The sequence below is a fragment of the Lichenostomus cassidix genome, unplaced genomic scaffold, assembly GCF_008360975.1.
Source record: "Lichenostomus cassidix isolate B80296 unplaced genomic scaffold, HeHo_3.0 HiC_scaffold_43, whole genome shotgun sequence".
NCBI lineage: Eukaryota > Metazoa > Chordata > Aves > Passeriformes > Meliphagidae > Lichenostomus > Lichenostomus cassidix.
The window spans coordinates 2,863,738-2,890,192 of NW_028147635.1; the positions used below are offsets into that span (position 1 = coordinate 2,863,738).

General features: G+C 55.7%; 2 protein-coding genes and 1 pseudogene across 2 annotated transcripts in view; 2 read left to right on the top strand and 1 right to left on the bottom strand.

Annotated features, from left to right (window-relative positions):
* Positions 1–26,455, top strand: part of LOC146421167 (uncharacterized) — a 230,781-nt gene that overhangs the window by 124,532 nt on the left and 79,794 nt on the right. The window contains 1 exon segment of the mRNA XM_085047706.1: positions 7,819–7,863. Within this exon segment, the coding sequence (XP_084903832.1) occupies positions 7,819–7,863 (45 nt within the window).
* Positions 264–4,758, bottom strand: LOC146421171 (serine/threonine-protein kinase pim-1-like). Its single transcript, XM_085047676.1, has 7 exons — positions 4,710–4,758; positions 3,983–4,030; positions 2,150–2,256; positions 1,993–2,043; positions 1,418–1,784; positions 628–804; positions 264–370 (listed from the first exon to the last, which is right to left on the bottom strand). The coding sequence occupies exons 1-7, from the start codon at positions 4,756–4,758 to the stop codon at positions 264–266; spliced, it is 906 nt and encodes a 301-aa protein (XP_084903802.1).
* Positions 8,065–25,197, top strand: LOC146421172 (serine/threonine-protein kinase pim-1-like; annotated as a pseudogene).

A 26,455-nucleotide genomic window follows, 5' to 3' on the forward strand; every position in this document is an offset into this window, starting at 1 on the left:
GTAATTAAAGCTGATCATCTTCAGCTTGCATGTCGCCAGGTCAAGGAAGAGGTTGTCAATCCTTGAAGTCCTCCTTGGTGTCTCCAGGTGCAGCTCCACCTGGTGCAGCATCTCCAGGGGCTCCTGCTCCTTCCCTGGGGGCCACACCAGGCTGTCAGTGTTCTGCCCAGGGCCCCAGACAACAATGAACCAGGACAAGATGTGTGGAGCTGTTACCTCCCAGGCCCCTGGATCAAACTGTGCACATGGATCTCTCCCATCTTCTAAGGCAGACGAATATCCTGCATCCAAGGGTCGTTGAAGAGGTCATCCAGCGATGGCCTGTCCAAGGGTTGCATGGACAAACACCTCTTAATAACATCTTGGCACTCTGAGGAGAGAAACCAGAAACTGCCAGTCAGTTGGAGAAGGGTCCTGTCCACTTTTCCCTCCCTGTTCCCATGCCCAGGCCATGCTGGGTGTGCTAGAACTGTGCCTAAACTTCCCAAGGCATTCTCTGTTTTGGAGGAGAGCAGGAGAGCAGGACATGTGCCACCTCCTCAGCAGCTGCCAGAGCAGGATGCTCATGAGCCTGCTGCTCTCTCCCAGCACTGGTATTCCCCCTGTGCCACAGAGATGAGGATCCACCTTGAGAGAGCCGTCGTGGGAACAAGATCCGCCCCCAGATGATCTCCTGGCCCCTCCTGAATGGATGCTTCCCGACGACCAGCTGGTACAGCAGGAGGCCCAGGGTCCAGATCGTTGCTGCCCCACCGTTGTAGAATTTGAGGTGGATCCACTCTGGTGGGCTGTAGGACAGGGTTCCTGTGGAATACAGATGGAGTTCATCAGGGGATGCTGCTGCTCCCAGAGCCTCACCCCACATCCCTGGGCATGCAGGGGCTGCACCAGGGGCACACAGGGTGACCTGCTGCCCTCTCGCCAGCACCTGTGACTCATGTACAAACTTTGGGTTGCAAAAGAAGCCACTGGTGTTGGAATAAGGCAGCAGAAGCCCTGGGGAGGTCCAACCACGACACGCAAAATAAAACCATTCCCAGAGGTGGGAAAAACCACTCTCATCCCTGCCTGCATTGCCCCCAAAAAACAATTACAAGCCAAGACAAACAAGGGGAGTGGAGCAGTCCAAGACCTTCCTCACCTGCCTACCAAACTGGCTGGGGCATGGGGTCTGACACCCCTCACTGCTACACTCATTGGGGTTTTGTCAGACTGACTGCCCCAGCCCCAGCCCATCCAAGGGCAGAGTGGGTGGTGAAGGTGGTCAACAGGGCTGCAAGCTGCCCCCCTTCGACCCCCACCCAAAAGTAACTTGGGTGAAGAGTTAATCCCATGCCTGGCAGCTATAGGAGAAGCCCCGGTGCTACACCCAGGCTGGACCATGAGATGCCCAGGAGCATCCCCTGGGAAGGCTCACCTGCAAATTGGGTGTAGGCTGTGTCTTGGAGGAAGGCGCCACAGCCAAAATCGATGAGTTTCAGCTGCATGGTGTCCAGGTCGAGCAGGATGTTCTCAGGCTTGATGTCCCTGTGCAGCACCCCGCAGCTGGTGCAGTGCTGCACGGCCTCCAGCACCTGCCGGAACATCCCCCGTGCCTCCTCCTCCGGCAGGAACCTCCGCTCCGCCAGGAAATCCCAGAGGTCCTGACAGCGCTCCGGACGCTCCAGCACCAACAGGTAGCCGCTGGGGAGCTCAACCCACTCCAGGAGCTGGATGACACCAGCACAGCCAGTGGACACCTTGTGCAGCAGCACGATCTCCAGGGGCGCACGGGTGCCATCGGGCTGCGGGAGGACCACGATGCCATCAGTGGGGCTGAGGCCATGCCAGGGCTCTGGGACCCCTCACCCAGCCCGGGATGCTCTGCGCCCCCCGCTCACCCCACGCCCGCTCTACCTCCCTCGAGGCGTCCTGGCAGCTCCCACCCTGCCGGGCCCCGGCTTATCCCCGCCCGGCACGGCCCGGGTTCTGCCGCTGGCCCCGCTCACTCACCAACTCGCCCCAGTGATGGATGCGATCCCTCGAGACACATTTGATGGCCACCTGCGAGCAAGAGACAGCAGCGGGCTCAGCTCGCCACCCGCCCTGCCGAGCCCCACCCTCCTCCTCCTCCTCCTCCTCCTCCTCCTCCTCCAGCCCCGCCACTCACCGGGGCGCCGTCCGCTAGCCGCGTCCCCGCGTAGACTCTGCCGAACCCGCCTGTGCCCAGCAGCGCACCCAGCCGGTACCGCTCCTGCAGGGCCTCCTGCGCCTTCCCTGCGGGCGACACGCGGCCGTCACCGCTCGGCCCGGGGCCACACACGGCCCCCGACCGCCTCTGCACCGCCCCGGGCCGGGCATCCCCCTCTGAACGGGGCATGGGCGGCTCGGGGCCGGCGGCCGGACTGCCGAGCGGCGGAGCTCGGGCCGGGGAAGGCGCCGCGCAGGCGGCAGGAGCGGCCGCGCCGTGTGTGTCCTCCTCGGGCCCCGGGAGGAGCCGGTAACGGGGCCGGAGCTGGGGTCGGGGCCGAAGCTGGGGCCAGGGTCGGGGCTGGGGCCGAAGCTGGGGCCAGGGTCGAGGCCGGGGCCGCGGTCGGGGTCGGCACTGGACCCTGCGTCGGGACCGGGGCCAGGCTCGGGACAGACGAAGCCAAAGGGTGGCGATGCCGCCCCAGACCCAGCCACTGATGCCCGCCCAGCAGCGCCACAGCCAGGCTCGCCGGAGCCGGGCGGAGGCGAGGGCGCGGCGGGACGCCCAGGGGCGGGGAGGAGGCAGCCCCGCCCGGGACCGGGAGCGAGCCTGGGGCATGGCCCGGGCTGGAAGGGGAAGAGGGAGGGCGAGAAAGGAGGGGACACAGGGAAAGGGACACCGGGAGAGGCTGTGGGACAGGGGGAGAGGGAGAGGAGGAGCAGGATAAAGGGAAGGAGAGGGTCCTAGAAACTCTTGTGTCGCCGCTGCCGCCGCTGCCGCCGCTGCCGCCGCTGCCGCCGCTGCCGCCGCTGCCGCCGCTGCCGCCGCTGCCGCCGCTGCCGCCGCTGCAACTGAAGCTCCGGGGCCGTTAGTCCGAGTGGCCGTTAGTCCGAGTGGCCGTTTGTCCGAGTGGCCGTTTGTCCGTTCCCCGCTCACTCCCGCGCGCCCCACGGCCGAGCCCCGCGCGCCCCTGGGGGCAGCCCCTGAGTCTGTCCAAACACGGGAACTTTGCCGTGTTCAGCCCACATCCAGAGGCTTGACTGCTGCACAGTGGCACAGCAATCCCCTTGGCTGCTCTGTGCATTGTCCCTGCTGAGGGTCAAACACTAGCAGAGCACATTCCCTGTCTCTAGAATTCATACCTGACCCAAGCACTGCACTTGTGTCTCCAGCATTGCTTTCCAAGCAGAACGGGGGAAGACAAACTGTGTGTAACTCATGGTATTACAGAGAGTCTAAAACATGCTAAGTCATAGATCTTCGAGGTGAGAGCCATTTGCAGTTAATGGCATGGAGAAGTAGTGCAACATGGAAAAAGAGAGCACATAAATAAATAGAGGAAAACATCTCAGATTGTTTCTTTGCATTTTCATTTCACTTCTGGAAAGCTGTTTCAGTTTTCCAGGAATCTTCTCCACAGTCCTGCTTGCTCTTTTCAAGAACCTTTCCTGGAGGGAATGAATTGCAGGAATTATTGGGCTGCACTGGCCCTGGCCGGGTGCCTGGTGCCACCAAAGCCACTCTGTCACTCTCCTCACAGGTGCAGGACACAGAACCCAGGAGGAAAGGCTCGTGTGCTGGGATAAGGGCAGGGAGAGGTCACTCACTGGTCACTGTCAGGGGCACAACAGACACAAGCTAGGGAAATTAATGGAATTGATTTCTAAGCAAATCACAGTAGGAGAAGGAGAACTAAAACAAACCCTAACAAAACACTTTCCCCACCCCTTTCTCCTTCCCAGGCTCCCAGCCTCCACCTGCAGTCCCTGCTCTGCTCTCTCTGCAATTGGAAATTTGTCACCAGCCACAAACTTTGCTTTAGCCTCATCTCGGGATCTCTTTCCAGAGAGGAAGAACTTTCTCCAACAGAGATTTAGAGTGCAGCAGCCTTTAAAGCTCAGGGTGTTTCCCCCTTTGCATGGAGCCAGTGGATCTGCTGGCCCCTGGCCAGGGCCTGGCAGAGCAGGTGGAACCTGGGTCCTGCTGCAGGAGCTGGGGGAGCTCCAGGACTCGCTCTGGCCGCTGGAGCAGCCACAACACAAGCCGTTGCCAGCCAGGAGCCGAGGGCTCCGTGTGGCTCTGCAGGACCTTGTCCCTGGGGCTCGTCTGGATCAGCGCGGGCAGCTGGGCTGCACTTGGCTTCCTTTGTGTCCCTGCTTCCCCTGGGACAGCAGCTGCCCAGCGCCGAGGGGACAGCAATGGCACCGGGGCAGTTTGGGGTGAGGTTCAGTGTCAGTGCCTGGCAGAAATCCCAAATCCTTCCCGAAGGAGCAGAGAGTGCTGACAGAGCACAGGATGCTCTGCTGAGCACGGGATGGACCAGGGGGGATGTGAGACAAGCCGGGATGGGAGTCAGAAATAAAAGGAAGAGGAGAAGCGGACAGGAGAGGAGGAGGAGAGACAGAGGAGGAGGAAGAGCGGGTGGGGAGGAGGGATGGAGGAGGGGGAGCGAGAGGAAGGGGAGGGATAAAGGGGGAGGAGCGGGGAAGAAGAGAAAGGGGAGGGGAGGAGCAGCACGAGAAGCAGGAGAAGGAATCACCACGTGTGTCTATTGTTCTTTGTGTCCGCAACCCTCGGCCCGGGAGCATCGCCCCCCCAGGATATCCCGCAGGTGAGCGGGCAGGGGGAGCTCGGCCCAAATATCTTGGGCGGTGCCTGCGGTTCTTTTTTTGGGGGGGGGAATTTTTGGACCTTGCAGGACTTCAGAACGGAGCCCCAAATATCTTTGGTTGCTCCTGGGAGGGTTGGGTTTTTCTGTGTACATTTCGGGGGTGGGGGGAGGGGACTGGGGCGGATGTTTGGATCTTGCAGGACTCCGAATGAGAGTCGGAAATGCCCCTTGGGGGAGTACTGGGGAGTCCCCTAGACGCGAGTTTTTCAGGGGTCCCAGTGCCGGCTGCCGGGAAAGATGGGATGGGATGGGATGGGATGGGATGGGATGGGATAGGTGGGATGTGGATTGGGGTGTGGGATGAAGTCTGGGGGAGGGGGATGGGTGGGATGGGGCCTTGGATGAGTCAGCCGAAGGTTGAGGGTGATGAAGCCGAGGGGACCCCACTCCTTAGGGGCTTGCGGGGTATCCAGCACCTGTGAGGGAGTTTTGGGGTACCCCTGATCCTCCGGGGGTGGAACTGGCAGCGGGGGGACACGTGGCTCTGGGCACCTCTGGACCCCACCTGCGCCCCCCCTTGCCCCCAGCGCCCCCGGGAGCGGAATTTGGGGAGGCGGAAGATGGGGGGCGCCCAGGCCGGGCCCCCCTTGCTGTCCCGGCAACTGGGGGCCGAGTGCGGGGGAGCCCCGCGGGCATTGCCCGGCCCTGCCCGGCACGGCTGATGCCGCCCGCCCGCGCTGCGCACTGCTCCGGACTGGTGCTGCCAGTGCCGCGCGGGGCGGGGCCGCTTTGGGGACCCCCAGGGCAGAGCGCTTTGGGCTGCTTTGGGGCTCTGGGCACCTGCAAAACCGGCGCTGGGCACGGCAAGAGCGTGTGGGGGCAGCTGGGGCCCTACTGGTGGCACTGGTGGCGCTGGGAGTCCCCCCGGCCGCGGGGTGAGCGGGGGGCGCGGTGAGAAGGGGGGCTGGGAGCCCAAATGGAGCAAAATGGGGATTGGGACCCCCAGAGTGGGCAGGAGGGGCCTGGAACCCCCAAAACCAGTCATAGGGGAGGGGGGTTAGGGATTGAGGGGACGATGGTGAAAGGGGGAGAAGTGGGGAGGAAAAGAGGGGGCTGGGATCCCCAAGAGAGCGGGAGGGCGATGGGAAAAAGAAATTTAATTGGGAGGGGTCTGTGGATTGGGAGAAGGATGGGAAGGGGGAGGAGAGGAGAGGGAAAGGTGGGGTTGGCACGGAAGCAGGGCAGTTCCATGGGAGTCCAGCCCTGTCCCTCAACACTGGATCCCTGGAGCAATTCCCTGGGGCTCTGGGGGAGGTGGATCTGCACTGGGGGTCCCCAAGCCCCCTGTCCATCCCTGGGGCTGATCGGGGGGTTCCCCCCACCCAGCAGCCAGTGCTGCAGCAGCCATGGGGCAGAGGAGGGTGGGGAATGGGGTTCTGGGGTGGGAGCAGAGGAGGAGGAGGAGCAGGAAAAGGAGGAGCAGGAGAACCATGAGATTTCCCCACCCACTGTGTCTGCAGCACCCCTGGCTCTGGGATCATTGCCCCCCCTGCATTCCACAGGTCACCAGGGAAGGGAAGCTCACCCCAAAGCTATCAGAGGGTCTTTGGGAGGGTGTTAGTTTTTGAGGGTGTTTGGAACTTGCAGATTCTGGAAGTGAGCGCCAGATACCTTTGCATGTCCCGGGCTGGGATATTTTGGGCTAAAGGGGAGGTTTGGATCTTGCAGGACTCCAAAGCTGAGCCATAAATGCACCTTTGGTGGGATATTGGGGAGTCCATTTGGGAATTGCCTGCTATCAGCAGGACAGGCCAATCGTTTTGGGGATCTGTGAGAGAGCCCAGGGGGGTGGAACGCAGGACTCCAAGAGTGCAGAGAGCAGAGAGGGGCAATACCGGAGCTGAGGGATCCCTGGCAGCCTGGAGGGGTGGGGGAGGCTGGAGATGAGGCAGGGCTGGGACACTGTGACACTGAAAGGGGTGATGGGGAGAGGGGGAAACCCCGAGTGCCTGGAGTGGGGGGAGCCTGAAGAGGGGGACCCTGGGAGCCCTTGGAGCCAAAGCACAACCAGGGAAGAAGGGACCCCTGGGAGCACCGAAACCCCACAGCATCCCTAATCAGGACCCAGGAGAAGGGGGATCCCCAGGACCCATGGGAGCCCCAGCAGCTTTGAGAATGGGAAACCTCAGAACCCCAAAGAGAGGAGACTGGAAAGGGGGAACTCCCAGGAGACTTTTTCTGAACTCATTCTTATTTTAGGAGGAATTTATAGACACAAAAGAGCCGGTGACTTCTAGAGATGGACTTGGGCAGGAGGAACCCCCAACCCAAGGCACTCACACCCTTTTTTCACCCAGACGAGGATTTTCGTTTCCCAAAACTTGGCCAGATGGAGGAGGATGCTTTGAGGAAGAGGAAGATGCCCCAGGACAGCCAGGCAGGTGAGGAAGAAGTCACTGCCCCTTTCCTGCTCTCTTCTCCTCCATCTCCCAGCCCAGCATCATCCCTGGCTGCAGGACAACCCTGCTGCTGTCTCTGTCCTGGTAGGGATGGATTGGGGGATCTCCTTCCCCTTCCCTCTGGCATGGAGGCAAATCCCAAATCCTCTCCTTGTCCTTCCTTCCCCAGACAACAAGCTGAGGAGAGAGACCAGGGAGGACAAATCCTTACGGCAGAACGTCACGGAAGAGGCCACTTTGAGCAGCTCTGTGACCCAGGAATCAAACTGGAAGGAAAAGCCCCAGAGATGCTGCACAAGGAGAGGCTGCAAACCCAGCCCAGGGTGCTCTGAAGAGCAAAGACTCACCCTGTGCCAGGAAATTGGCAAGAGCTTCAGCTGGAGTTCAGAGCTGGAGATTGCTGCGAAGCTTCATGAGACCAAGAAGCCCTATGAGTGTGGGGAATGTGGGAAGAGCTTCAGAAAGATCTCCCAGCTTATGGACCACCAGCGCATCCACACTGGGGAGAGACCTTATGAGTGTGGGGAATGTGGGAAGAGCTTCAGCCACAGCTCCACCCTGATCCATCACAGGAGGAGCCACACTGGGGAGAGGCCCTATGAGTGTCCCGAGTGTGGGAAAAGGTTTCAGACCAGCACCAATCTCCTCAGTCATCAGCAGATGCACACAGAGGAGAGACCCTTCCGCTGCCCTGAGTGCAAGAAGGGCTTCAATTGCAACTCCCACCTCATCACCCACCAGAGGATCCACACTGGGGAGAGGCCCTATGAGTGTCCCGAGTGTGGGAAAGGCTTTACCCAGAGCTCTAACTTGACCAAACACCGATGGAGGCACCGGTAAGGGAAGCCCTGCGAGTGTCCCGAGTGTGGGAAGAGCTTAATGCACTGCTCCGTATTCATCCTCCATCAGAGGACCCTCATTGGGAAGAGCCCTGGTGACCCACACTGCCAGTGACCTAGTGTTGTGGTTTGACCCTGGCCAAATGCCAGGCACCTACGAAATCTGCTTTCTCTTCTCTCCCCTGCTGCAGGTGTGCAGAGGGGAGGGAAAAAAAGCCCTAACACACACACATACACACACAGGGCTCATGAGTCGAGATAATGAACCAGGCAGGATGCACTGAAGGGTAAAACAGGCTTAGAACTTAAAAGTTGCAAAGTGATTTATTGGTAACCTAACCAATAAATTTTGGTCAGCCCATGACCAAAATTTCTTCGCTGTTCAGGGAGAGGAGTCCTCTACGTAGCCATGGGTCCCTCCCACTGGAGACAGTCCTCTGCAAACTTCTTTGCCATGGGTCCAATCTCTCGAGCAGCAGCCACTGGAATCTGCTGCCCCATGAGTTCTTGTCCACAGGGTTCAGAGATCTGAGCCCAGGCCAGGCTGTTTCCATCCCAAGGAACAAGGCCTTTCCCTGCACTGGGACTCCCACTGGATCACAGCTTCCTCCAGGCATCCACCTGCTCTTCTAGCGTGAGCACCTCCCCACGGGCTGTGGGTGGATCTCTGCACCCCTTGTGGACCCCATGGGCTGCAGGGGGACAACCTGCTTCACCATGGTCCTCACCACGGCCAGCAGAGGATTTCCAGCTCCAGTGCCTGGAGCACCTCCTCCCCCACCTTCTCCACTGACCTTGGTGTCTCCATGTTGTTTTCCCTCACATATTCTCACCTCCTCCTCATCCTCTGTGTAAAAAGAAGTGCTTGCTCACATTGTTTTGATTTCTTCTTAAATATGGATATCCCAGAGGTGTAACCAACATCTCTAATTGGGCCAGACTTGGCCAGCAGCATGTCCATCATCTTCAGAGCCATCAGAGATTGGCTCTGCTGGACATGGTGAAAACTTCTAGAACATTCACACAGGACACACAGGAGCCATTTTTGTGCTCCTCCCCACCCACTAGCAAAAACTGGGCTAAGCAAAACCAACTCATGAGCACAGGGGTGAGTTTTCTCCCAACCCTTCAGCCACTTCTTCAGGCCTACCACAACAGCTTTTGAAGGGTTTAAGTTTCCCCTAGATGCTAAAGATAGCTTCCTGATGTTCTGGACTAAGCAAAACTAACATACTCAGGTTGGAAAGGCACCTGGCTGGTGGCTTCCATGTCCTCCTGATTCCCTGTGGCAACCTGGACAAACATGGGCAGGAACAATCCATCGGGACTCAGATTGACGTATGAAATTCATTGGGAAGAGCTGATTTATTAATGTTACACCCTAAAAATTGTTACCTGCTGTGTAATTGTTTCTTCTGGTGGCATCAAGAAATGATGGATGATCTTGGAGGTCTTTTCCAACCTAAATAATTTCCATCATCACCTTGTCAGAACAACCAAAGCTGAGGTAAAATAAAGAAATGAAACAAAGAGATCTAAAGTTGCACCACTTTACTGTGGATTTGGGGGTGAATGTGGGGTTGAGGGGAATATCCATGAGGATTTGGATGTTCTGGGGCTGCCCGGGCTGGGGCCAGGACAACAGTCTCATAGCTGTTCCAGCAGAATATGTCCACCTGAGCCCATCTGTTGTCCAGGAATTCCAGTTGTCTGTCCCAGTCCCTGGCCTGGGTCTCCCCATGTGGGGTGTGCCCCCCAAAGTGCCCAAATCACTGCTGAAGTGCCTGAGCTGCTCCCAGCTGTGGATGTTCCTGTCCACCAGCCTCTCCTGGTCAGTGCCATGGGGGGTGGGAGGGGGTTTAGATAATCCTGGGGGAATTGGGAGGGGCTTTTGTGGCTTTTGGGGGCATTTGTGGTGCTGAGAGGGAGTTTGGCAGGCTCGAGAGAGGTTTGGGGTCCTGGCAGGGCTGTGTGTCTTTGAGAGAATTTGGGTGTGTGTAGGGGGAGATGGGAATGGGGTTATGGTGGCTCTTGGGCCAATTTATATTGCAGGGAGCAGTTTTGGGGCATCCTAGGAGGAGCTGTTGGGTGGTTTGAGGGGCCTGGGAGTGGCTGTGGGGCTGGGAGAGGTTTTTTGAGTGGTCATGACAAACCCAGATCTCCAAAGCTGCCACCATACCCCACCCCCCAAGGTGCTGCTGGGGTTTGGGGGCTCCATGTTGGAGTTCATCCTCCTGGCTCTGCAGGAGAAGGTGAAGGGTGTCCCCAGGGGTCATGTGTGTCCCTGAGAGCATGTGTGACCCCCCCATCCCAGTGTCACCTCCTTTTCCCTCCCCACAGGGCTCCTGACCCAGCTCCTGCTCCCCCCAGGAGGGAATTTGGGGAGGGGGCAGAGGGGGTGCACAGCCCCCACCGGGGGATGACCCTGAGCCAGCGCCCTTTGTTTAGCACCAACCTGGGCTTGGGGCTGCAGGAGGAAGAGGCTGATGGGAAGCAGATCCTGCAGGTGGGACAGTGCTTGGGGTCAGGGCAAGGTCCTGCCTTGACCCCGTGTGTTGGTTTGAAAGCAAACCAGTAGGAGATCACAAGTCAAGATTGAAATTAAAAATAAGTGAAATAATACAAGGAAAAGCACTGACAAAGTCAGATACAACCTAACACCCTGTTAGGGTGGTAGTAGCAGTCCAACTGAAGTAGTCCAGTTGAAGCGGTGATCCTGTGAAGGTCTAGACTCCAGCTGAAGATCCAGTAGTAGCTCTGGTCCTCTGGGAACCCAGTAGACAGGGCTAGCTCAGGCAGTTCCAGGGCCAGGTTATATCCAGGTGGGAACACCTGGCTCCTCCCTCCTCGGCAGAGCATCTCACAATGGGATAAGTCCATGAGTCACACGGTGGGTCTCTGATGGCCCATTGCCTGTCATGCGGGGTGGGTCGTTAGCAGCTGGTAACAGCTAACGGATGGCCCATTGTCTGTCATCCGGAGTGGGTCATTAGCAGGTGATGGCAGCTAATGGCCCACAGCTGGTGGTAATAGAATACTTAACTACATCAATATTGCAACCTAGGACATTATCCACCCCTTATTCTATTACCATCTACACAGTTCTCACTTAAGATAAGGTCTCCTTGTGGGACACAACGGGTTTCCCCATCTGCCTGCATCACCCACCAAGTATAACCAGGTCCTTGGGCAAAAACAACCCCACGGATGGGCTTGCCTTTGCCTGAGGTGGGACTAATCCAAACAGTCTTTCCTAAAAAACCTCTTACGTGTACCACAGGGACTTTATCTCCATCCACTGTGTGCAAAGGTTCGGACTGGGCAGGACCGGCTCGATTGATAGAACCCCTTGTGTTAACCATCCAGGTGGCCTTTGCTAAGTTCAGTTCCCAATTTTTGAAGGTTCCCCCGCCAAGTGCCTTTAAAGTTGTCTTAAGTAGTCTGTTGCACCGTTCAACTTTCCCGGCAGCTGGTGCATGATAGGGGATGTGGTATATCCATTCAATTCCGTGTTCTCTAGCCCAGGTGCTTATGAGGCCATTCTTGAAATGGGTTCCATTGTCAGACTCGATTCTCTCAGGGGTACCATGTCTCCACAGGACTTGCTTTTTCAGACCCAAGATGGTGTTCCGGGCAGTAGCATGAGGCACAGGGTAGGTCTCTAACCATCCTGTGGTTGCTTCCACCATGGTCAACACGTAGCGCTTTCCTTGGCGGGTTTGGGGAAGTGTGATGTAGTCAACTTGCCATACTTCCCCATACCTGTACTTTGTCCATCGTCCACCATACCACAGAGGCTTCACCCGCTTGGCCTGTTTGATTGCAGCGCAAGTCTCACAGCTGTGGATGACCTGTGAGATGTTGTCCATGGTCAAATCCACCCCTCGGTCACGAGCCCACCTGTATGTCGCATCTCTCCCTTGATGACCAGAGGCATCATGGGCCCAACGAGCTAGAAATAATTCTCCTTTGTGCTGCCAGTCCAGATCCACCTGTGACACTTCCACCTTGGCAGCTCGGTCCACCTGCTGGTTGTTACGATGCTCTTCATTAGCCCGACTCTTGGGTACATGTGCATCCACGTGTCGAACTTTCACGGTCAGCTTTTCTGCCCGGGCGGCGATGTCCTGCCAAATCTCAGCGGCCCAGATGGGTTTTCCTCTGCGCTGCCAGTTAGCCTTTCTCCAGCGGTCTAACCATCCCCATAGCGCGTTGGCTACCATCCAGGAGTCAGTGTAGAGATAGAGCCTTGGCCATTTCTCTCGTTCAGCAATATCCAAAGCCAGTTGGATGGCTTTAAGCTCTGCGACCTGACTCGATCCACCTTGTCCCTCAGTAGCCTGTACAGCTTGTCGTGTGGGGCTCCATACTGCAGCTTTCCATTTCCGATCTGTGCCTACAATTCGGCAGGACCCATCGGTGAAGAGGGCATAGCGTCTTTCACTCTCCGGCAGCTCGTTATACGGGGGTGCTTCCTCGGCACGTGCTACTTGCTCCTCTGCTTCTTCTGAAGATAATTTAAAAGTCTCACCTTCAGGCCAGTTTGTGATGATTTCCAGAATCCCAGGGCGATTCGGGTTTCCAATACGGGCGCGCTGTGTGATGAGGGCAATCCATTTGCTCCACGTGGCATCAGTGGCATGGTGAGTAGAGGGAACCCTTCCCTTGAACATCCACCCCAGCACTGGCAATCGGGGTGCAAGGAGAAGTTGTGTTTCTGTGCCGATCACCTCTGAGGCGGCTTGGACTCCTTCGTAAGCTGCCAAGATTTCTTTCTCAGTGGGAGTGTAGTTGACTTCAGACCCTCTGTAACTTCGACTCCAGAATCCTAGTGGTCAACCTCGGGTCTCACCAGGCACCTTCTGCCAAAGGCTCCAGGACAGACCATGGCTCCCGGCTGCAGAGTAAAGCACATTCTTTACCTCTGGTCCTGTCCTGACTGGTCCAAGGGCTACCGCATGAGCGATCTCTTGTTTGATCTGGGTGAAGGCTTGCTGCGGTTCAGGGCCCCAGTGGAAATCATTCTTCTTGCGGGTTATGAGGTAGAGAGGACTCACGATCTGGCTGTACTCAGGGATGTGCATTCTCCAAAAGCCTATGGCGCCTAGGAAAGCTTGCGTCTCCTTCTTGTTGGTTGGTGGAGTCATCGCGATGATCTTATTGATGACCTCAGAAGGAATCTGACGCCGTCCGTCTTGCCACTTTACTCCCAGGAACTGGATCTCTCGGGCAGGTCCCTTGACTTTGCTCTTCTTGATGGCGAAACCGGCTTCCAGGAGAATTCTGATGATTTTCTCTCCTTTCCCAAATACTTCCGTTGCTGTGTCTCCCCACACAATGATGTCATCAATATACTGCAGATGTTCTGGAGCCTCACCCTTCTCCAGTGCAGCCTGGATCAGTCCATGGCAGATGGTGGGACTGTGCTTCCACCCCTGGGGCAGTCGGTTCCATGTGTACTGCACACCTCTCCAGGTGAAAGCAAACTGAGGCCTGCACTCTGCTGCCAGAGGAATGGAGAAAAAAGCATTGGCAATATCAATGGTCGCATACCACTTTGCTGCCTTGGATTCCAGCTCATACTGAAGTTCCAACATGTCCGGTACAGCAGCACTCAGTGGTGGTGTGACTTCATTCATGCCACGGTAATCCACCGTCAGTCTCCATTCTTCACTGGACTTACGCACCGGCCATATAGGGCTGTTAAAGGGTGAGTGAGCCTTGCTGACCACCCCTTGGCTCTCCAGTTCCCGAATCATCTTATGGATGGGGACCACAGAGTCTCTGTCAGTGCGGTATTGCCGGCGGTGCACTGTTGCTGTAGCAATTGGTACCCGCTGTTCTTCAATTCTCAGTAGTCCTACAGCAGACGGGTTATCTGAGAGACCGGGCAGGGTATTCAGTTGTCTTATGTCCTCCGTCTCTATGGCTGCTATCCCAAAAGCCCAGCGATGTCCCTTTGGGTCTTTGAAATATCCACTCCTGAGATAATCTATGCCGAGGATGCATGGGGCGTCTGGACCAGTCACAATGGGGTGTTTCTGCCACTCTTTCCCAGTTAAACTCACTTCAGCTTCCAGTACAGTCAGCTGCTGGGATCCTCCTGTCACCCCAGAAATAGAAATGGATTCAGTCCCCACATACCTGGATGGCATCAAGGTGCACTGAGCGCCGGTGTCAACCAAAGCCGTGTATCTTTGTGGGTCAGACGTGCCAGGCCATCGGATCCACACAGTCCAATAGATCCGATTATCCCTTTCCTCTACCTGGCTAGAGGCAGGGCTCCTCTAATCCTGTTTTTGGTGCACGATGTTCTTGTCCTGTAAATGTATTCCTGAGGTCCCTTCAAGAGGATCAGTCATATTATCACTTCCATTCTGTCTGGAGTTCTGTCCACAAGAGACTGGGGCAGTGTTGTACCTAGATGAGCTTCTTGAGGTGGATGTTTCTGTTTTCAATTCACGTACCCGGGCTGCTAAGGTGGAGGTGGGTTTCCTGTCCCACTTCCTCATGTCTTCCCCATGCTCTTGAAGGAAAAACCAGAGGTCACGTCGTGGAGTTTGTTTTCTTTCCCTGACTGGAGTACGTCTGCTCCTGATGGCAGAGACTCGGGTTGGTTTTGGTGTGGCATGGAAAAAATCTTTCTGTGAGCTCTTTCCTTAGTTTCTGATGGCTCTCTTCAATCAATCTCCGGACTTGCTCGGCCAGGTTTGTTTCTACCGATGAGACCTGGGTGCGTAGTGGGGCGGTGACAGTGTCCTCATAAATTCTCAGTTTGTTTGCTAACACGCCCACCTGGTCTTCGCCTTCCCTCCACTGCAGTGTTGCCAGGTAACGAGAGTATATCTCTGGTCCGAGCCGCGCGAATCTTAGCCACATTTGTGAAGTGCACCGGACATTATCTGGGCTCTTAGGGAATCTCTCGTTGTCTGAGAAAATGATCTCTAGCACGGCCAATTCCCTCAGGCATCGGATACCTTGTTCTATTGTGTTCCATTTCCTTTGGTGCATCTGGAGGTCTTCTTTGCACAGGTATCTGTCCCGTACACTCAGCAGCAATCGTCGCCAGAGGCTGAGAGTTTCCTGGGTTTTCCCAATCCCCTGGTCAATGACCACATCCTGAGACAGGGATCCCAGTTGTCTGGCCTCACTTCCATCCAGAATAGTGTCATTAGCTGCGGCGTCCCAGATACGGAGCAGCCAGGTCAAGATGGACTCATTCGCCTGCCGGGTGAATTCCCTCCGTAGGTCACGCAGCTCCCCCAGGGATAGAGAGCGAGTGATGATCTCTGGCTCTGTCTCTTCTGCTTGGTGGGATGGTCCTGCCGCATCCTCATCAGTCGCTGTGCGGACTGACTTGCTCTTGGATTTCTTTTTCTGGACGGGGGCAACCGCTACTGGCTTTGGCTGTTCTGATTCGGCAATGGTCTGTGGTGAGACATTGACTGCTCCTTTGGTTCTTTTCCTCTTGCCTGCTGATTTGTTTCGTTTCTCCTCCTCAAGAAGGCAAAGTATTGTTCTGTTCTTCAGCATGAGGTACACTGTGCTGGTCGCAGAGAAGAAAGAAAACAGAACTAACAGGAAGATTATGCCATCCTTAGCATCCAGAGAGAACTCAATGTTGTCAAAGATGGCTGTGCCTGGCCTGAAATGCTGGAAGAAACCACTCTCTCCTCCTAGCTCCAGAGGGTGGGTGCGATTGCTGAGGAGGTCCCAGAAGAAGCAGCTCAGGTTAGGCCAGGCAGACAAAGTCGAGTATATATAACGAAAGGTATTCATCGCCTCACAGGTTACCATGCAATAGGCATAATAAACCAATACAGCAATTCTCATGCCATTCCCTGGTCGCAACAGGAGCAATGCAACGGGTAGATAGTTTCCCATTTGAGGGAAAATATAAAGGGTAAGATACATTACCCACATAGACAGGCTGAGCATCATGGTGATATGATTTTCTGAGTTTCCCCAGGTCGGGCCCCACGTTGGGCGCCAAAATATGTGTTGGTTTGAAAGCAAACCAGTAGGAGATCACAAGTCAAGATTGAAATTAAAAATAAGTGAAATAATACAAGGAAAAGCACTGACAAAGTCAGATACAACCTAACACCCTGTTAGGGTGGTAGTAGCAGTCTAACTGAAGTAGTCCAGTTGAAGCGGTGATCTTGTGAAGGTTTAGTCTCTAGCTGAAGATCTAGTAGTAGCTCTGGTCTTCTGGGAACCCAGTAGACAGGGCTCGCTCAGGCAGTTCTAAGGCTAGGTTATATCTAGGTGGGAACACCTGGCTCCTCCCTCCTCGGCAGAGCATCTCACAATGGGATAAGTCCATGAGTCACACGGTGGGTCTCTGATGGCCCATTGCCTGTCATGCGGGGTGGGTCGTTAGCAGCTGGTAACAGCTAACGGATGGCCCATTGTCTGTCATCCGGAGTGGGTCATTAGCAGGTGATGGCAGCTAATGGCCCACAGCTGGTGGTAATAGAATACTTAACTACATCAATATTGCAACCTAGGACACCCCGAGGTGCCAGGGGGGACCTGGGGGGACAGGGGACCCTGCTGTGCACAAGCAGCGTTGGACTTCTCTGGGGGGAACTGTGAGGGGGGCTGGGGCAGAGTGACTTCCCCAGTGACCTCACACAACTACCCTGTGATGTCACACAGCCCCTAGTGATGTCACACAGCCCCCCTGTGATGTCACAGCCCACTCTGGGATGTCACACAGCCCCCCTGTGATGTCACAGCCCACTCTGGAATGTCACACAGCCATCTTGTGATGTCAAATCCCTCTCTGTGGTAGGACACTCCCTCCTCTGTGATGTCACACAGCGAGTCTGTGATGTCATGGCTGCCCTGTGATGTAACAATTGCCTTGTGATGTCACACAGTTCCCCCCTTTGATGTCACAACCCACTCTGTGTTGTCACTACCCATTCTGTGATGTCATGGCCCACTCTGTGATGTCACACAACTGCCCTGCAGTGTCACAGCCCGCTCTGTGATGTCCCACAGGCAGCTCTGTGATCTCACAGCCCACTCTACCATGTCCCATCACCATCCTGTGATGTCACACCTCTCTGTGATGTCACACAGCCTCCTCTGTGTCACAGCCTGCTCTGTGATGTCACACATTCACTCTATGATGTTGCAGCTGCTCGATGTCCTCACACAACCCATTCTGTGATGTCACACAGCACCTTTCTGACATCACAGCTGCTCTGTGGTTCTATGACACAGCCACAGAGGTGTTACCAACAATTCAGTAAAATAAAAACCTCCTTAACCGCAATGCAGCATTAAGCAGCAGCATTTTTTATTTGGCCAGATGCACAGGGAAGAGCTCCTCCCAAAGCTGTGCATGCTGAGCACAGGAAAGTTCCTGTTTATAGCCTGTACTTTACATACATATTCAATGACTGTCCCACAATAAACTTACATATGATAATCTTTCCCCAAAATCATTACCATATTTCCCCCACCCTTTGCACATCTGTTCTTCTGTCCTGGGGCTCTCTTTGGTGGTCCCTGGTGGTTGGTGACCCCAAAGCCATACCTGACTGCCTGGTGAGCTGGTAGAAGTTGGCACACCTGGGCTGATTGCTTCCTACAGAATAAGCATTGTGTGGTTCCAGGGGCCAGGGGGTTCTGGAGAATAAGCATTGTATGAACCCAGCAGGTGCAAATGATTCTTCATCTGGCAACATTCCCCCTCTTTGAGGCTTGGGAAGCTTCTCTTCCCTTCAAGCCTTCATAAGCCTCACTCTGCTCTTTTACTCACATTCTGTCAGTTCCTCAGTTGCATTCACAGTTGTGTTCTTTACACAGCTTAAAACAAGTGTCATAATCACAATTATTACTGTGATCCCAATCATATTTTACAAAAGTAAGGCCAACCAAGCAGTCAGAGAAAATCCAAGTCCTTCAAATATTTTATTTAACCAGTTACTTTCTAATCCTCCCCTTAATTCCCTGCTGGATGCAGCAACCAATTTTATCCTCTCTGCCTAATCATCCAATTCAGCATCACATTTAGAAGGTGCACACAAGTTTGTTGTTTCAATTCAAATATCCTCATACTCCAGTTAACAGCAAAAGGTCTAATGCCAGTTTGTTCTGTAAGGTCATTTTAGTTGTGGCTTTCAATTGCTCATTTATTTCAGTAAACCCCAACTGAGTTGCATTCACTAAAGTTCCCATTTGCAGTCCAATGCTGTGTGTTTGGTCTGTTCCTAAAGGCAGATCTTTGAGGAGTAAAGATGGATTCTAAAATCCATCCCACTGCAGTTCCCATGCTGGGATGTTTCCAAGTTTCATCCCCTTTAACCTTTCCCCACAGCTGGGTTCCCAGGGGTGATTCCTTCCACAAGGGACATAACCTTAAAACCCCAAGTGTCCATTGTGCTCTTGATTCCCCCAAGGGCAAATGTGTGCCCCAAATTCCATCACTTCCCACCCACCCTAAGTGAACTAATGATTTCACCATGTCCTGCTGACAGTCTGTGTCTCGGCAAGCTGAACTGTTTGTTAGGTGAGACCTAACAGGTGTCATTAAGAAAGGCAGAATAATTTCTACAGACACATCCCACCCTCAGAGCCTGGGCCACAGCCATGAGCCACTGTACCTCAGGATTCCAAACAGTTCAAGTGTCTATCCAAATGCAATTCCACTTTTCCTTTGCCCTGGGATCCTTTGGCCTTGGCCTTATTAAATCAGGGTATTTTATACCCACCTGTAAGGGTCCTCTGGGAGGCCTGGGCTCCCTTCCCAGTCCAGACACCACTGAACTGGCTGGATATATTCCCACTGTCCTGTCTGAGGGCTATTCCATACTTCTGGAATTTGACATCCCCAAGGGGTATCAGTGCAATCTGTCAGCCAATAGGTATTTCCTGAGGTGATTTCCAGGTCCAGTTTTGAGATATTACAATTCTCAACAGTATCGTTCTGATCTGTAAGAATTCCTTTGTAAGGAATATTCTCCTTCCATCCCTTTCCATTTGCCCTGGGTGCTACTTCCTTCCCACACGTGTTCCCAGATTTTTGTCAAAGTGCTGACTAAAGCTCCCCACGGAATTGGATTTTCTGCAGAGAAAATGTGTTGGCAAACAAGCTGTTATAGGTGTTACATTCTGTAATCTGCAAAAATCTTGCACTAACTTTAAGATCACATTCCCCTCCCCAGAGGTTAACAACATAGTTTCTATTGTTATTATAAATATGCAATTAGTCATCATCTTCATCTAGATCCAATAAACAGTATCCCCTTAGAAAATCATATTTGATACCTAAACCAGTAGTGTATATATATATAACCTGCAGGGTCCAGGGTATCAGTCAGTTTTCTCTCTGCTGTATTTAATGTGTGGTTGCTGGTTTTACCTGCGTGTGATGAACCCAGGGTTCAATTCCTTCCACCCTGAGGGCAGTGTAGGTTACCAGGAGAACTTGGAAAGCTCCTTTGCACTCTTCCTTCAAGGGTTCAGAGCTCCAACTCTTTACATACACAAAATCCCCAGACTGGAATGGATCAACAGGGACATCCACAGCAACTGGTCCCAACAGGGTTATAAACCACCTTTCCTAAAGAAACCAGGTATAGATTTACATCTGTTTCTCCCTTTGGATGGATTTCTCCAGGAACTGATGGTGTTTGGTACAGCTGCCCCAACAGCAATTCACTGTTTTTGTCCCTGGCTGAATTCTGACTCACAGAAGAGCCAGAGGAAGGGTCTGTGGCTGTTTTGAAGAGGTTTCCTGGCACATTTTCCTAATTTGTTGTTTCAAATTCTGATTCATCCTTTCCACTTTCCCACTCACCTGTGGTCACCTAGGGCTGTGTCAGTCCCTTTTTATACCCAGGGTTTTGCTCAGCTGTTGCACCACATCTGCTATAAAATGGAGGCTTCTCTCTGAAGACAAACCAAGTTGCCACCAAATCTTGGTATGATTGATTAAGCATAATTTTTACCACTTCCCTGGATTTATTGGTGCGACAGGGAAAGACCTCTGGCCATCCAGAAAATTTGTCCACCAATACCAAAAGACACTGATTCCAAATTTGTCTGGGTAATTTGGAGAAATCGATTTCCAGTAACTTCCAGGTGAATTTCCCGGTTTAACTGTACCAGGAGGTGGCCTTTTCCTGTTTATGGGATTGTTTTTAAATAAATTGAACAATTCACTGTTACCGATTTTGCAATTTCATTCTATCCCACACCAAGCAGAGAATTTCAGAGATTAGATATCCTGGACTCAGTCCCCCAGTGGGTTTTGTTGTGGGTTTTTTCCTTTATTTCCCTCATTACAAAAGCTAATTCATCCATCCCTCTTCATTCTTAGTGGCTTTTAACATATTTGGTAAACATTGATTTTTACAGGGTTCCACTCCCTTCCCACTCGGTTAGGGGGGTCTCACCCCACCTTTTAGCACCCCTTCTCCCATCTACCAGCCCCATCCCCCTGCTCCTCTCCCAGCTCACCCCAGAGCTCCTCACCTGTGGCCGGGGGACTCCCAGCGCCACCAGTGCCACCAGTAGGGCCCCAGCTGCCCCCACACGCTCTTGCCGTGCCCAGCGCCGGTTTTGCAGGTGCCCAGAGCCCCAAAGCAGCCCAAAGCGCTCTGCCCTGGGGGGTCCCCAAAGCGGCCCCGCCCCGCGCGGCACTGGCAGCACCAGTCCGGAGCTGTCCACCCTGAGTCCATCCCGTGCTCAGCAGAGCATCCTGTGCTCTGTCAGCACTCTCTGCTCCTTTGGCAAGGATTTGGGAGTTCTGCCAGGCACAGACACTGAACCTCACCCCAAACTGCCCCGGTGCCATTGCTGTCCCCTCGGCACTGGGCAGCTGCTGTCCCAGGGGAAGCAGGGACACAAAGGAAGCCAAGTGCAGCCCAGCTGCCCGCGCTGATCCAGACGAGCCCCAGGGACAAGGTCCTGCAGAGCCACACGGAGCCCTCGGCTCCTGGCTGGGAACGGCTTGTGTTGTGGCTGCCCCAGTGGCCAGAGCGAGTCCTGGAGCTCCCCCAGCTCCTGCAGCAGGACCCAGGTTCCACCTGCTCTGCCAGGCCCTGGCCAGGGGCCAGCAGATCCACTGGCTCCATGCAAAGGGGGAGGACAAGAAGAATGCATTGGATGCAGCCCCCAAGGACCTCGAGCAAATTGTTCAGGAACATCCAGACCTTGAGCTGATGTTTGCAAAGCTGCAGCTGGCAGAGTTCTGTGGCACAGGAGACCCAGCACAGGAAGAGGAGACCTACAAGGAGCTGCAGGAGAAACACCCTGAGCCTTAAAGGCTGCTGCACTCTAAATCTCTGCTGGACAAAGTTCTTCCTCTCCAGGAAGGGATCCCGAGATGAGGCTAAAGCAAAGTTTGTGGCTGGTGACAAATTTCCAATTGCAGAGAAAGCAGAGGAGGGACTGCAGGTGGAGGCTGGGAGCCTGGGAAGGAGGAAGGGGTGGGGAAGGTGTTTTGTTAGGGCTTGTTTTAATTCTCCTCATACTGTGATTTGCTTAGAAATCAATTCCATTAATTTCCCTAGCTTGTGTCTGTTGTGCCCCTGACAGTGACCAGTGAGTGACCTCTCCCTGCCCTTATCCCAGCCCTCGAGCCTTTCCTCCTGGGTTCTGTGTCCTGCACCTCTGAGGACAGTGACAAAATGGCTTTGGTGGCACCAGGCACCCGGCCAGGGCCAGTGCAGCCCAATAATCCCTGCAATTCATTCCCTCCAGGAAAGGTTCTTGAAAAGAGCGAACAGGACTGTGGAGAAGATTCCTGAAAAACTGAAACAGCTTTCAAGAAGTGAAAAGAAAAGGTAAAGAAACAATTCAAGATGTTTTCCTCTATTTATTTCTATGCTCCCCTTTTCCATGTTGCACTACTTCTCCATGCCATTAATTGCAAATGGATCTCACCTCGAAGATCTATGACTTAGCATGTTTTAGACTCTCTGAAATACCATGAGTTACACAGTTTGTCTTTCCCCGTTCTGCTTGGAAAGCAATGCTGGAGACACAAGTGCAGTGCTTGGTCAGGTATGAATTCTAGAGACAGGGAATGTGCTCTGCTAGTGTTTGACCCTCAGCAGGGACAATGCACAGAGCAGCCAAGGGGATTGCTGTGCCACTGTGCAGCAGTCAAGCCTCTGGATGTGGGCTGAACACGGCAAAGTTCCCGTGTTTGGACAGACTCAGGGGCTGCCCCCGGGGGCGCGCGGGGCTCGGCCGTGGGGCGCGCGGGGGCGAGCGGGGAACGGACAAACGGCCACTCGGACAAACGGCCACTCGGACAAACGGCCACTCGGACAAACGGCCACTCGGACTAACGGCCACTCGGACTAACTGCCCCAGAGCTTCAGTTGCAGCACCGGCAGCAGCGGCAGCGGCGGCAGCGGCGGCAGCAGCGACTGAAGAGTTTTGAGGACCCCCTCCTTCCCTTTATCCTGCTCCTCCTCTCCCTCTCCCCCTGTCCCACAGCTTCTCCCAGTGTCCCTTTCCCTGTGTCCCCTCCTTTCTCGCCCTCCCTCTCCCCCTTCCAGCCCGGGCCATGCCCCAGGCTCGCCCCCGGCCCCGGCCGGGGCTGCCCCCTCCCCGCCCCTGGGCGTCCCGCCGCGCTCTCGCCTCTGCCCGGCTCTGCCGGTCCTGGCTGTGGCGCTGCTGGGCGGGCATCAGTGGCTGGGTCTGGGGCGGCATCGCCACCCTTTGGCTTCGTCTGTCCCGAGCCTGGCCCCGGCCCCGACGCAGGGTCCAGTGCCGACCCCGACCACGGCCCCGGCCTCGACCCTGGCCCCAGCTTCGGCCCCAGCTTCGGCCCCAGCCCCGACCCTGGCCCCAGCTCCGGCCCCGGCCCCGAACCCAGCTCCGGCCCCGTTACCGGCTCCTCCCGGGGCCCGAGGAGGACACACACGGCGCGGCCGCTCCTGCTGCCCGCGCTGCGCCTTCTCCGGCCCGAGCTCCGCCGCTCGGCAGTCCGGCCGCCGGCCCCGAGCCGCCCGTGCCCCGTTCAGAGGGGCATGCCCGGCCCGGGGTGGTGCAGAGGCGGTCGGGGGCCGTGTGTGGCCCCGGGCCGAGCGGTGACGGCCGCGTGTCGCCCGCAGGGAAGGCGCAGGAGGCCCTGCAGGAGCGGTACCGGCTGGGTGCGCTGCTGGGCACAGGCGGGTTCGGCAGCGTCTACGCGGGGACGCGGCTAGCGGACGGCGCCCCGGTGAGTGGCGGGGCTGGCGGCGGGCGGAGGAGGAGGAGGGTGGAGCTCGGCAGGGCGGGCGGCGAGCTGAGCCCGCTGCTGTCTCTTGCTCGCAGGTAGCCATCAAATGTGTCTCGAGGGACCGCATCCATCATTGGGGCGAGTTGGTGAGTGAGCGGGGCCAGCGGCAGAACCCGGGCCGTGCCGGGCGGGGATAAGCCGGGGCCCGGCAGGGTGGGAGCTGCCAGGACGCCTCGAGGGAGGTAGAGCGGGCGTGGGGTGAGCGGGGGGCGCAGAGCATCCCGGACTGGGTGAGGGGTCCCAGAGCCCTGGCATGGCCTCAGCCCCACTGATGGCATCGTGGTCCTCCCGCAGCCCGATGGCACCCGTGCGCCCCTGGAGATTGTGCTGCTGCACAAGGTGTCCACTGGCTGTGCTGGTGTCATCCAGCTCCTGGAGTGGGTTGAGCTCCCCAGCGGCTACCTGTTGGTGCTGGAGCGTCCGGAGCGCTGTCAGGACCTCTGGGATTTCCTGGCGGAGCGGAGGTTCCTGCCGGAGGAGGAGGCACGGGGGATGTTCCGGCAGGTGCTGGAGGCCGTGCGGCACTGCACCAGCTGCGGGGTGCTGCACAGGGACATCAAGCCCGAGAACATCCTGCTCGACCTGGCCACCATGAAGCTGAAACTTATCGACTTTGGCTGTGGCACCTTCCTCCAAGACACAGCCTACACCCAATTTGCAGGTGAGCCTTCCCAGGGGATGCTCCTGGGCATCTCATGGTCCAGCCTGGGTGTAGCACCAGGGCTTCTCCTGTAGCTGCCAGGCATGGGATTAACTCTTCACCCAAGTTACTTTTGGGTGGGGGTCGAAGGGGGCAACTTGCAGCCCTGTTGACCACCTTCACCACCCACTCTGCCCTTAGCTGGGCTGGGGCTGGGGCAGTCAGTCTGACAAAACCCCAATGAGTGTAGCAGTGAGGGGTGTCAGACCCCATGCCCCAGCCAGTTTGGTAGGCTGGCGAGGAAGGTCTTGGACTGCTCCACTCCCCTTGTTTGCCTTGGCTTGTAATTGTTTTTTGGGGGCAATGCAGAGAGGGATGAGAGTGGTTTTTCCCACCTCTGGGAATGGTTTTATTTTGCGTGTCGTGGTTGGACCTCCCCAGGGCTTCTGCTGCCTCATTCCAACACCAGTGGCTTCTTTTCCAACCCCAAGTTTGTACACGAGTCACAGGTGCTGGTGAGAGGGCAGCAGGTCACCCTGTGTGCCACTGGTGCAGCCCCTGCATGCCCAGGGATGTGGGGTGAGGCTCTGGGAGCAGCAGCATCCCCTGATGAACTCCATCTGTATTCCACAGGAACCCTGTCCTACAGCCCACCAGAGTGGATCCACCTCAAATTCTACAACGGTGGGGCAGCAACGATCTGGACCCTGGGCCTCCTGCTGTACCACCTGGTCGTCGGGAAGCACCCATTCAGGAGGGGCCAGGAGATCATCTGGGGGCGGATCTTGTTCCCACGACGGCTCTCTCAAGGTGGATCCTCATCTCTGTGGCACAGGGGGAATACCAGTGCTGGGAGAGAGCAGCAGGCTCATGAGCATCCTGCTCTGGCAGCTGCTGAGGAGGTGGCACATGTCCAGCTCTCCTGCTCTCCTCCAAAACAGAGAATGCCTGGGGAAGTTTAGGCACAGTTCTAGCACACCCAGCATGGCCTTGGCATGGGAACTGGGAGGGAGAAGTGGACAGGAGCCTTCTCCAACTGACTGGCAGTTTCTGGTTTCTCTCCTCAGAGTGCCAAGATGTCATTAAGAGGTGTCTGTCCATGCAACCCTTGGACAGGCCATCACTGGAGGACCTCTTCAACGATCCTTGGATGCAGGATGTTCGTCTGCCCTAGAAGATGGGAGAGACCCACGTGCACAGTTTGATCCAGGGGCCTGGCAGGTAACAGCTCCACACATCTTTTGGCAATCAGAAGTAAAGCAAACTAGATGTTTTTTTGACCTGCCTGTAGCTCTGAGCAGGGATCATCAGGGAACTCACAGCTCTTGTGCTGGAGCTGAGTTGGAGATCTGATCTGGCAAGCACTGGTGTCCACCATCCACCCTGGTTTTGCTTGTCCTGGTTCATTGCTGGCTGGGGCCATGGGCAGAACACTGACAGCCTGGTGTGGCCCCCAGGGAAGAAGCAGGAGCCCCTGGAGATGCTGCATCAGGTGGAGCTGCAGCTGGAGACACCAAGGAGGACTTCAAGGATTGACAACCTCTACCTCAACCTGGCGACCCAGCAAGCTGAAGATGATCAGCTTTGGCACTTTCTTCAAAGACACACTTCACACCCGATCAACAGGTGAGTTCAAAGCCAGGGGGATGCTCCCACATCTGTGCATTGCACAGCCTAGCTGGGCCCCAAAAGTTTTCCCCTTTGGTTGGGGTGGATGCAAAACTTCTTCAGTCATCTGCCAAGCTGCTCTTTGGCTCTGGGCAGCTGCTGAGGAGGTGGATCTGCCATGGCTGGCTGGAGGCTGGGCACATGTCCTGCCCTCCTGCTCTCCTCCCAAAGGCAGCAGTGATGGGGAGGTTTGGGCACAGCTCTGAGCTCAGCCAGCATGGCCTGGGCACTGCAGGCAGTTGGGACAAGGGGGACAGGAGCCTTCAGCTGACGGGCAGTTTCTGGTTTCTCTCCTTCCAGCAGGGCTCTGCGGATGCTGAGGCTGCTCTGGGCTCTGCCAGGGCTCTGCTGGGGCTCAGCCCTGGGCACGGCTGGGCCTGCTCTGCCCTCCCATTGCTCTGACAGCTCTGCATCAGACGAGCCTGTTCTGAGCACACCGACGGAGCTTTCTGCTTGTGCAGGTGAGTGAGACTCTCCTGCAGGCCCAGAGATTGCAGTGAGGGATACACATCCAATTGGCAAGAACCCCAACACTCCACAGTCCCAGCTGAACACCTGTATGTCCACAGGATGTTTTGTCTGTCCCACTCTTCCTTCCTTTTGGGTTGGAATTGTGCAATTGCACTTTCTTCCTCCTCTAGAAGTGCCACGAGTGAGCCAAACCTGGCGAGTGGGCTGTGTTCCTAAGGCAGTGCAGTCTGGAGTTGATGGATGAAGAATTCCCCTTCTTGACTTCCAAACCAGAGCAAAAAGCTTTAAGTGGGACTTTGCATTTTTAAGAAACCACTGACAATTTCAAAGGGAATGCACAGCTC

Excerpts from the sequence above, each read along its gene's own strand:
- LOC146421171 (XM_085047676.1), bottom strand. The coding sequence starts at position 4,758 with ATGCTCCCGGGCCGAGGGTTGCGGACACAAAGAACAATAGACACACGT. Across the intron at positions 2,257-3,982 it reads CGAGATGAGGCTAAAGCAAA|GGAAGGCGCAGGAGGCCCTG; the intron begins GTTTGTGGCTGG and ends TGTCGCCCGCAG. Across the intron at positions 1,785-1,992 it reads TCCATCACTGGGGCGAGTTG|CCCGATGGCACCCGTGCGCC; the intron begins GTGAGTGAGCGG and ends GTCCTCCCGCAG.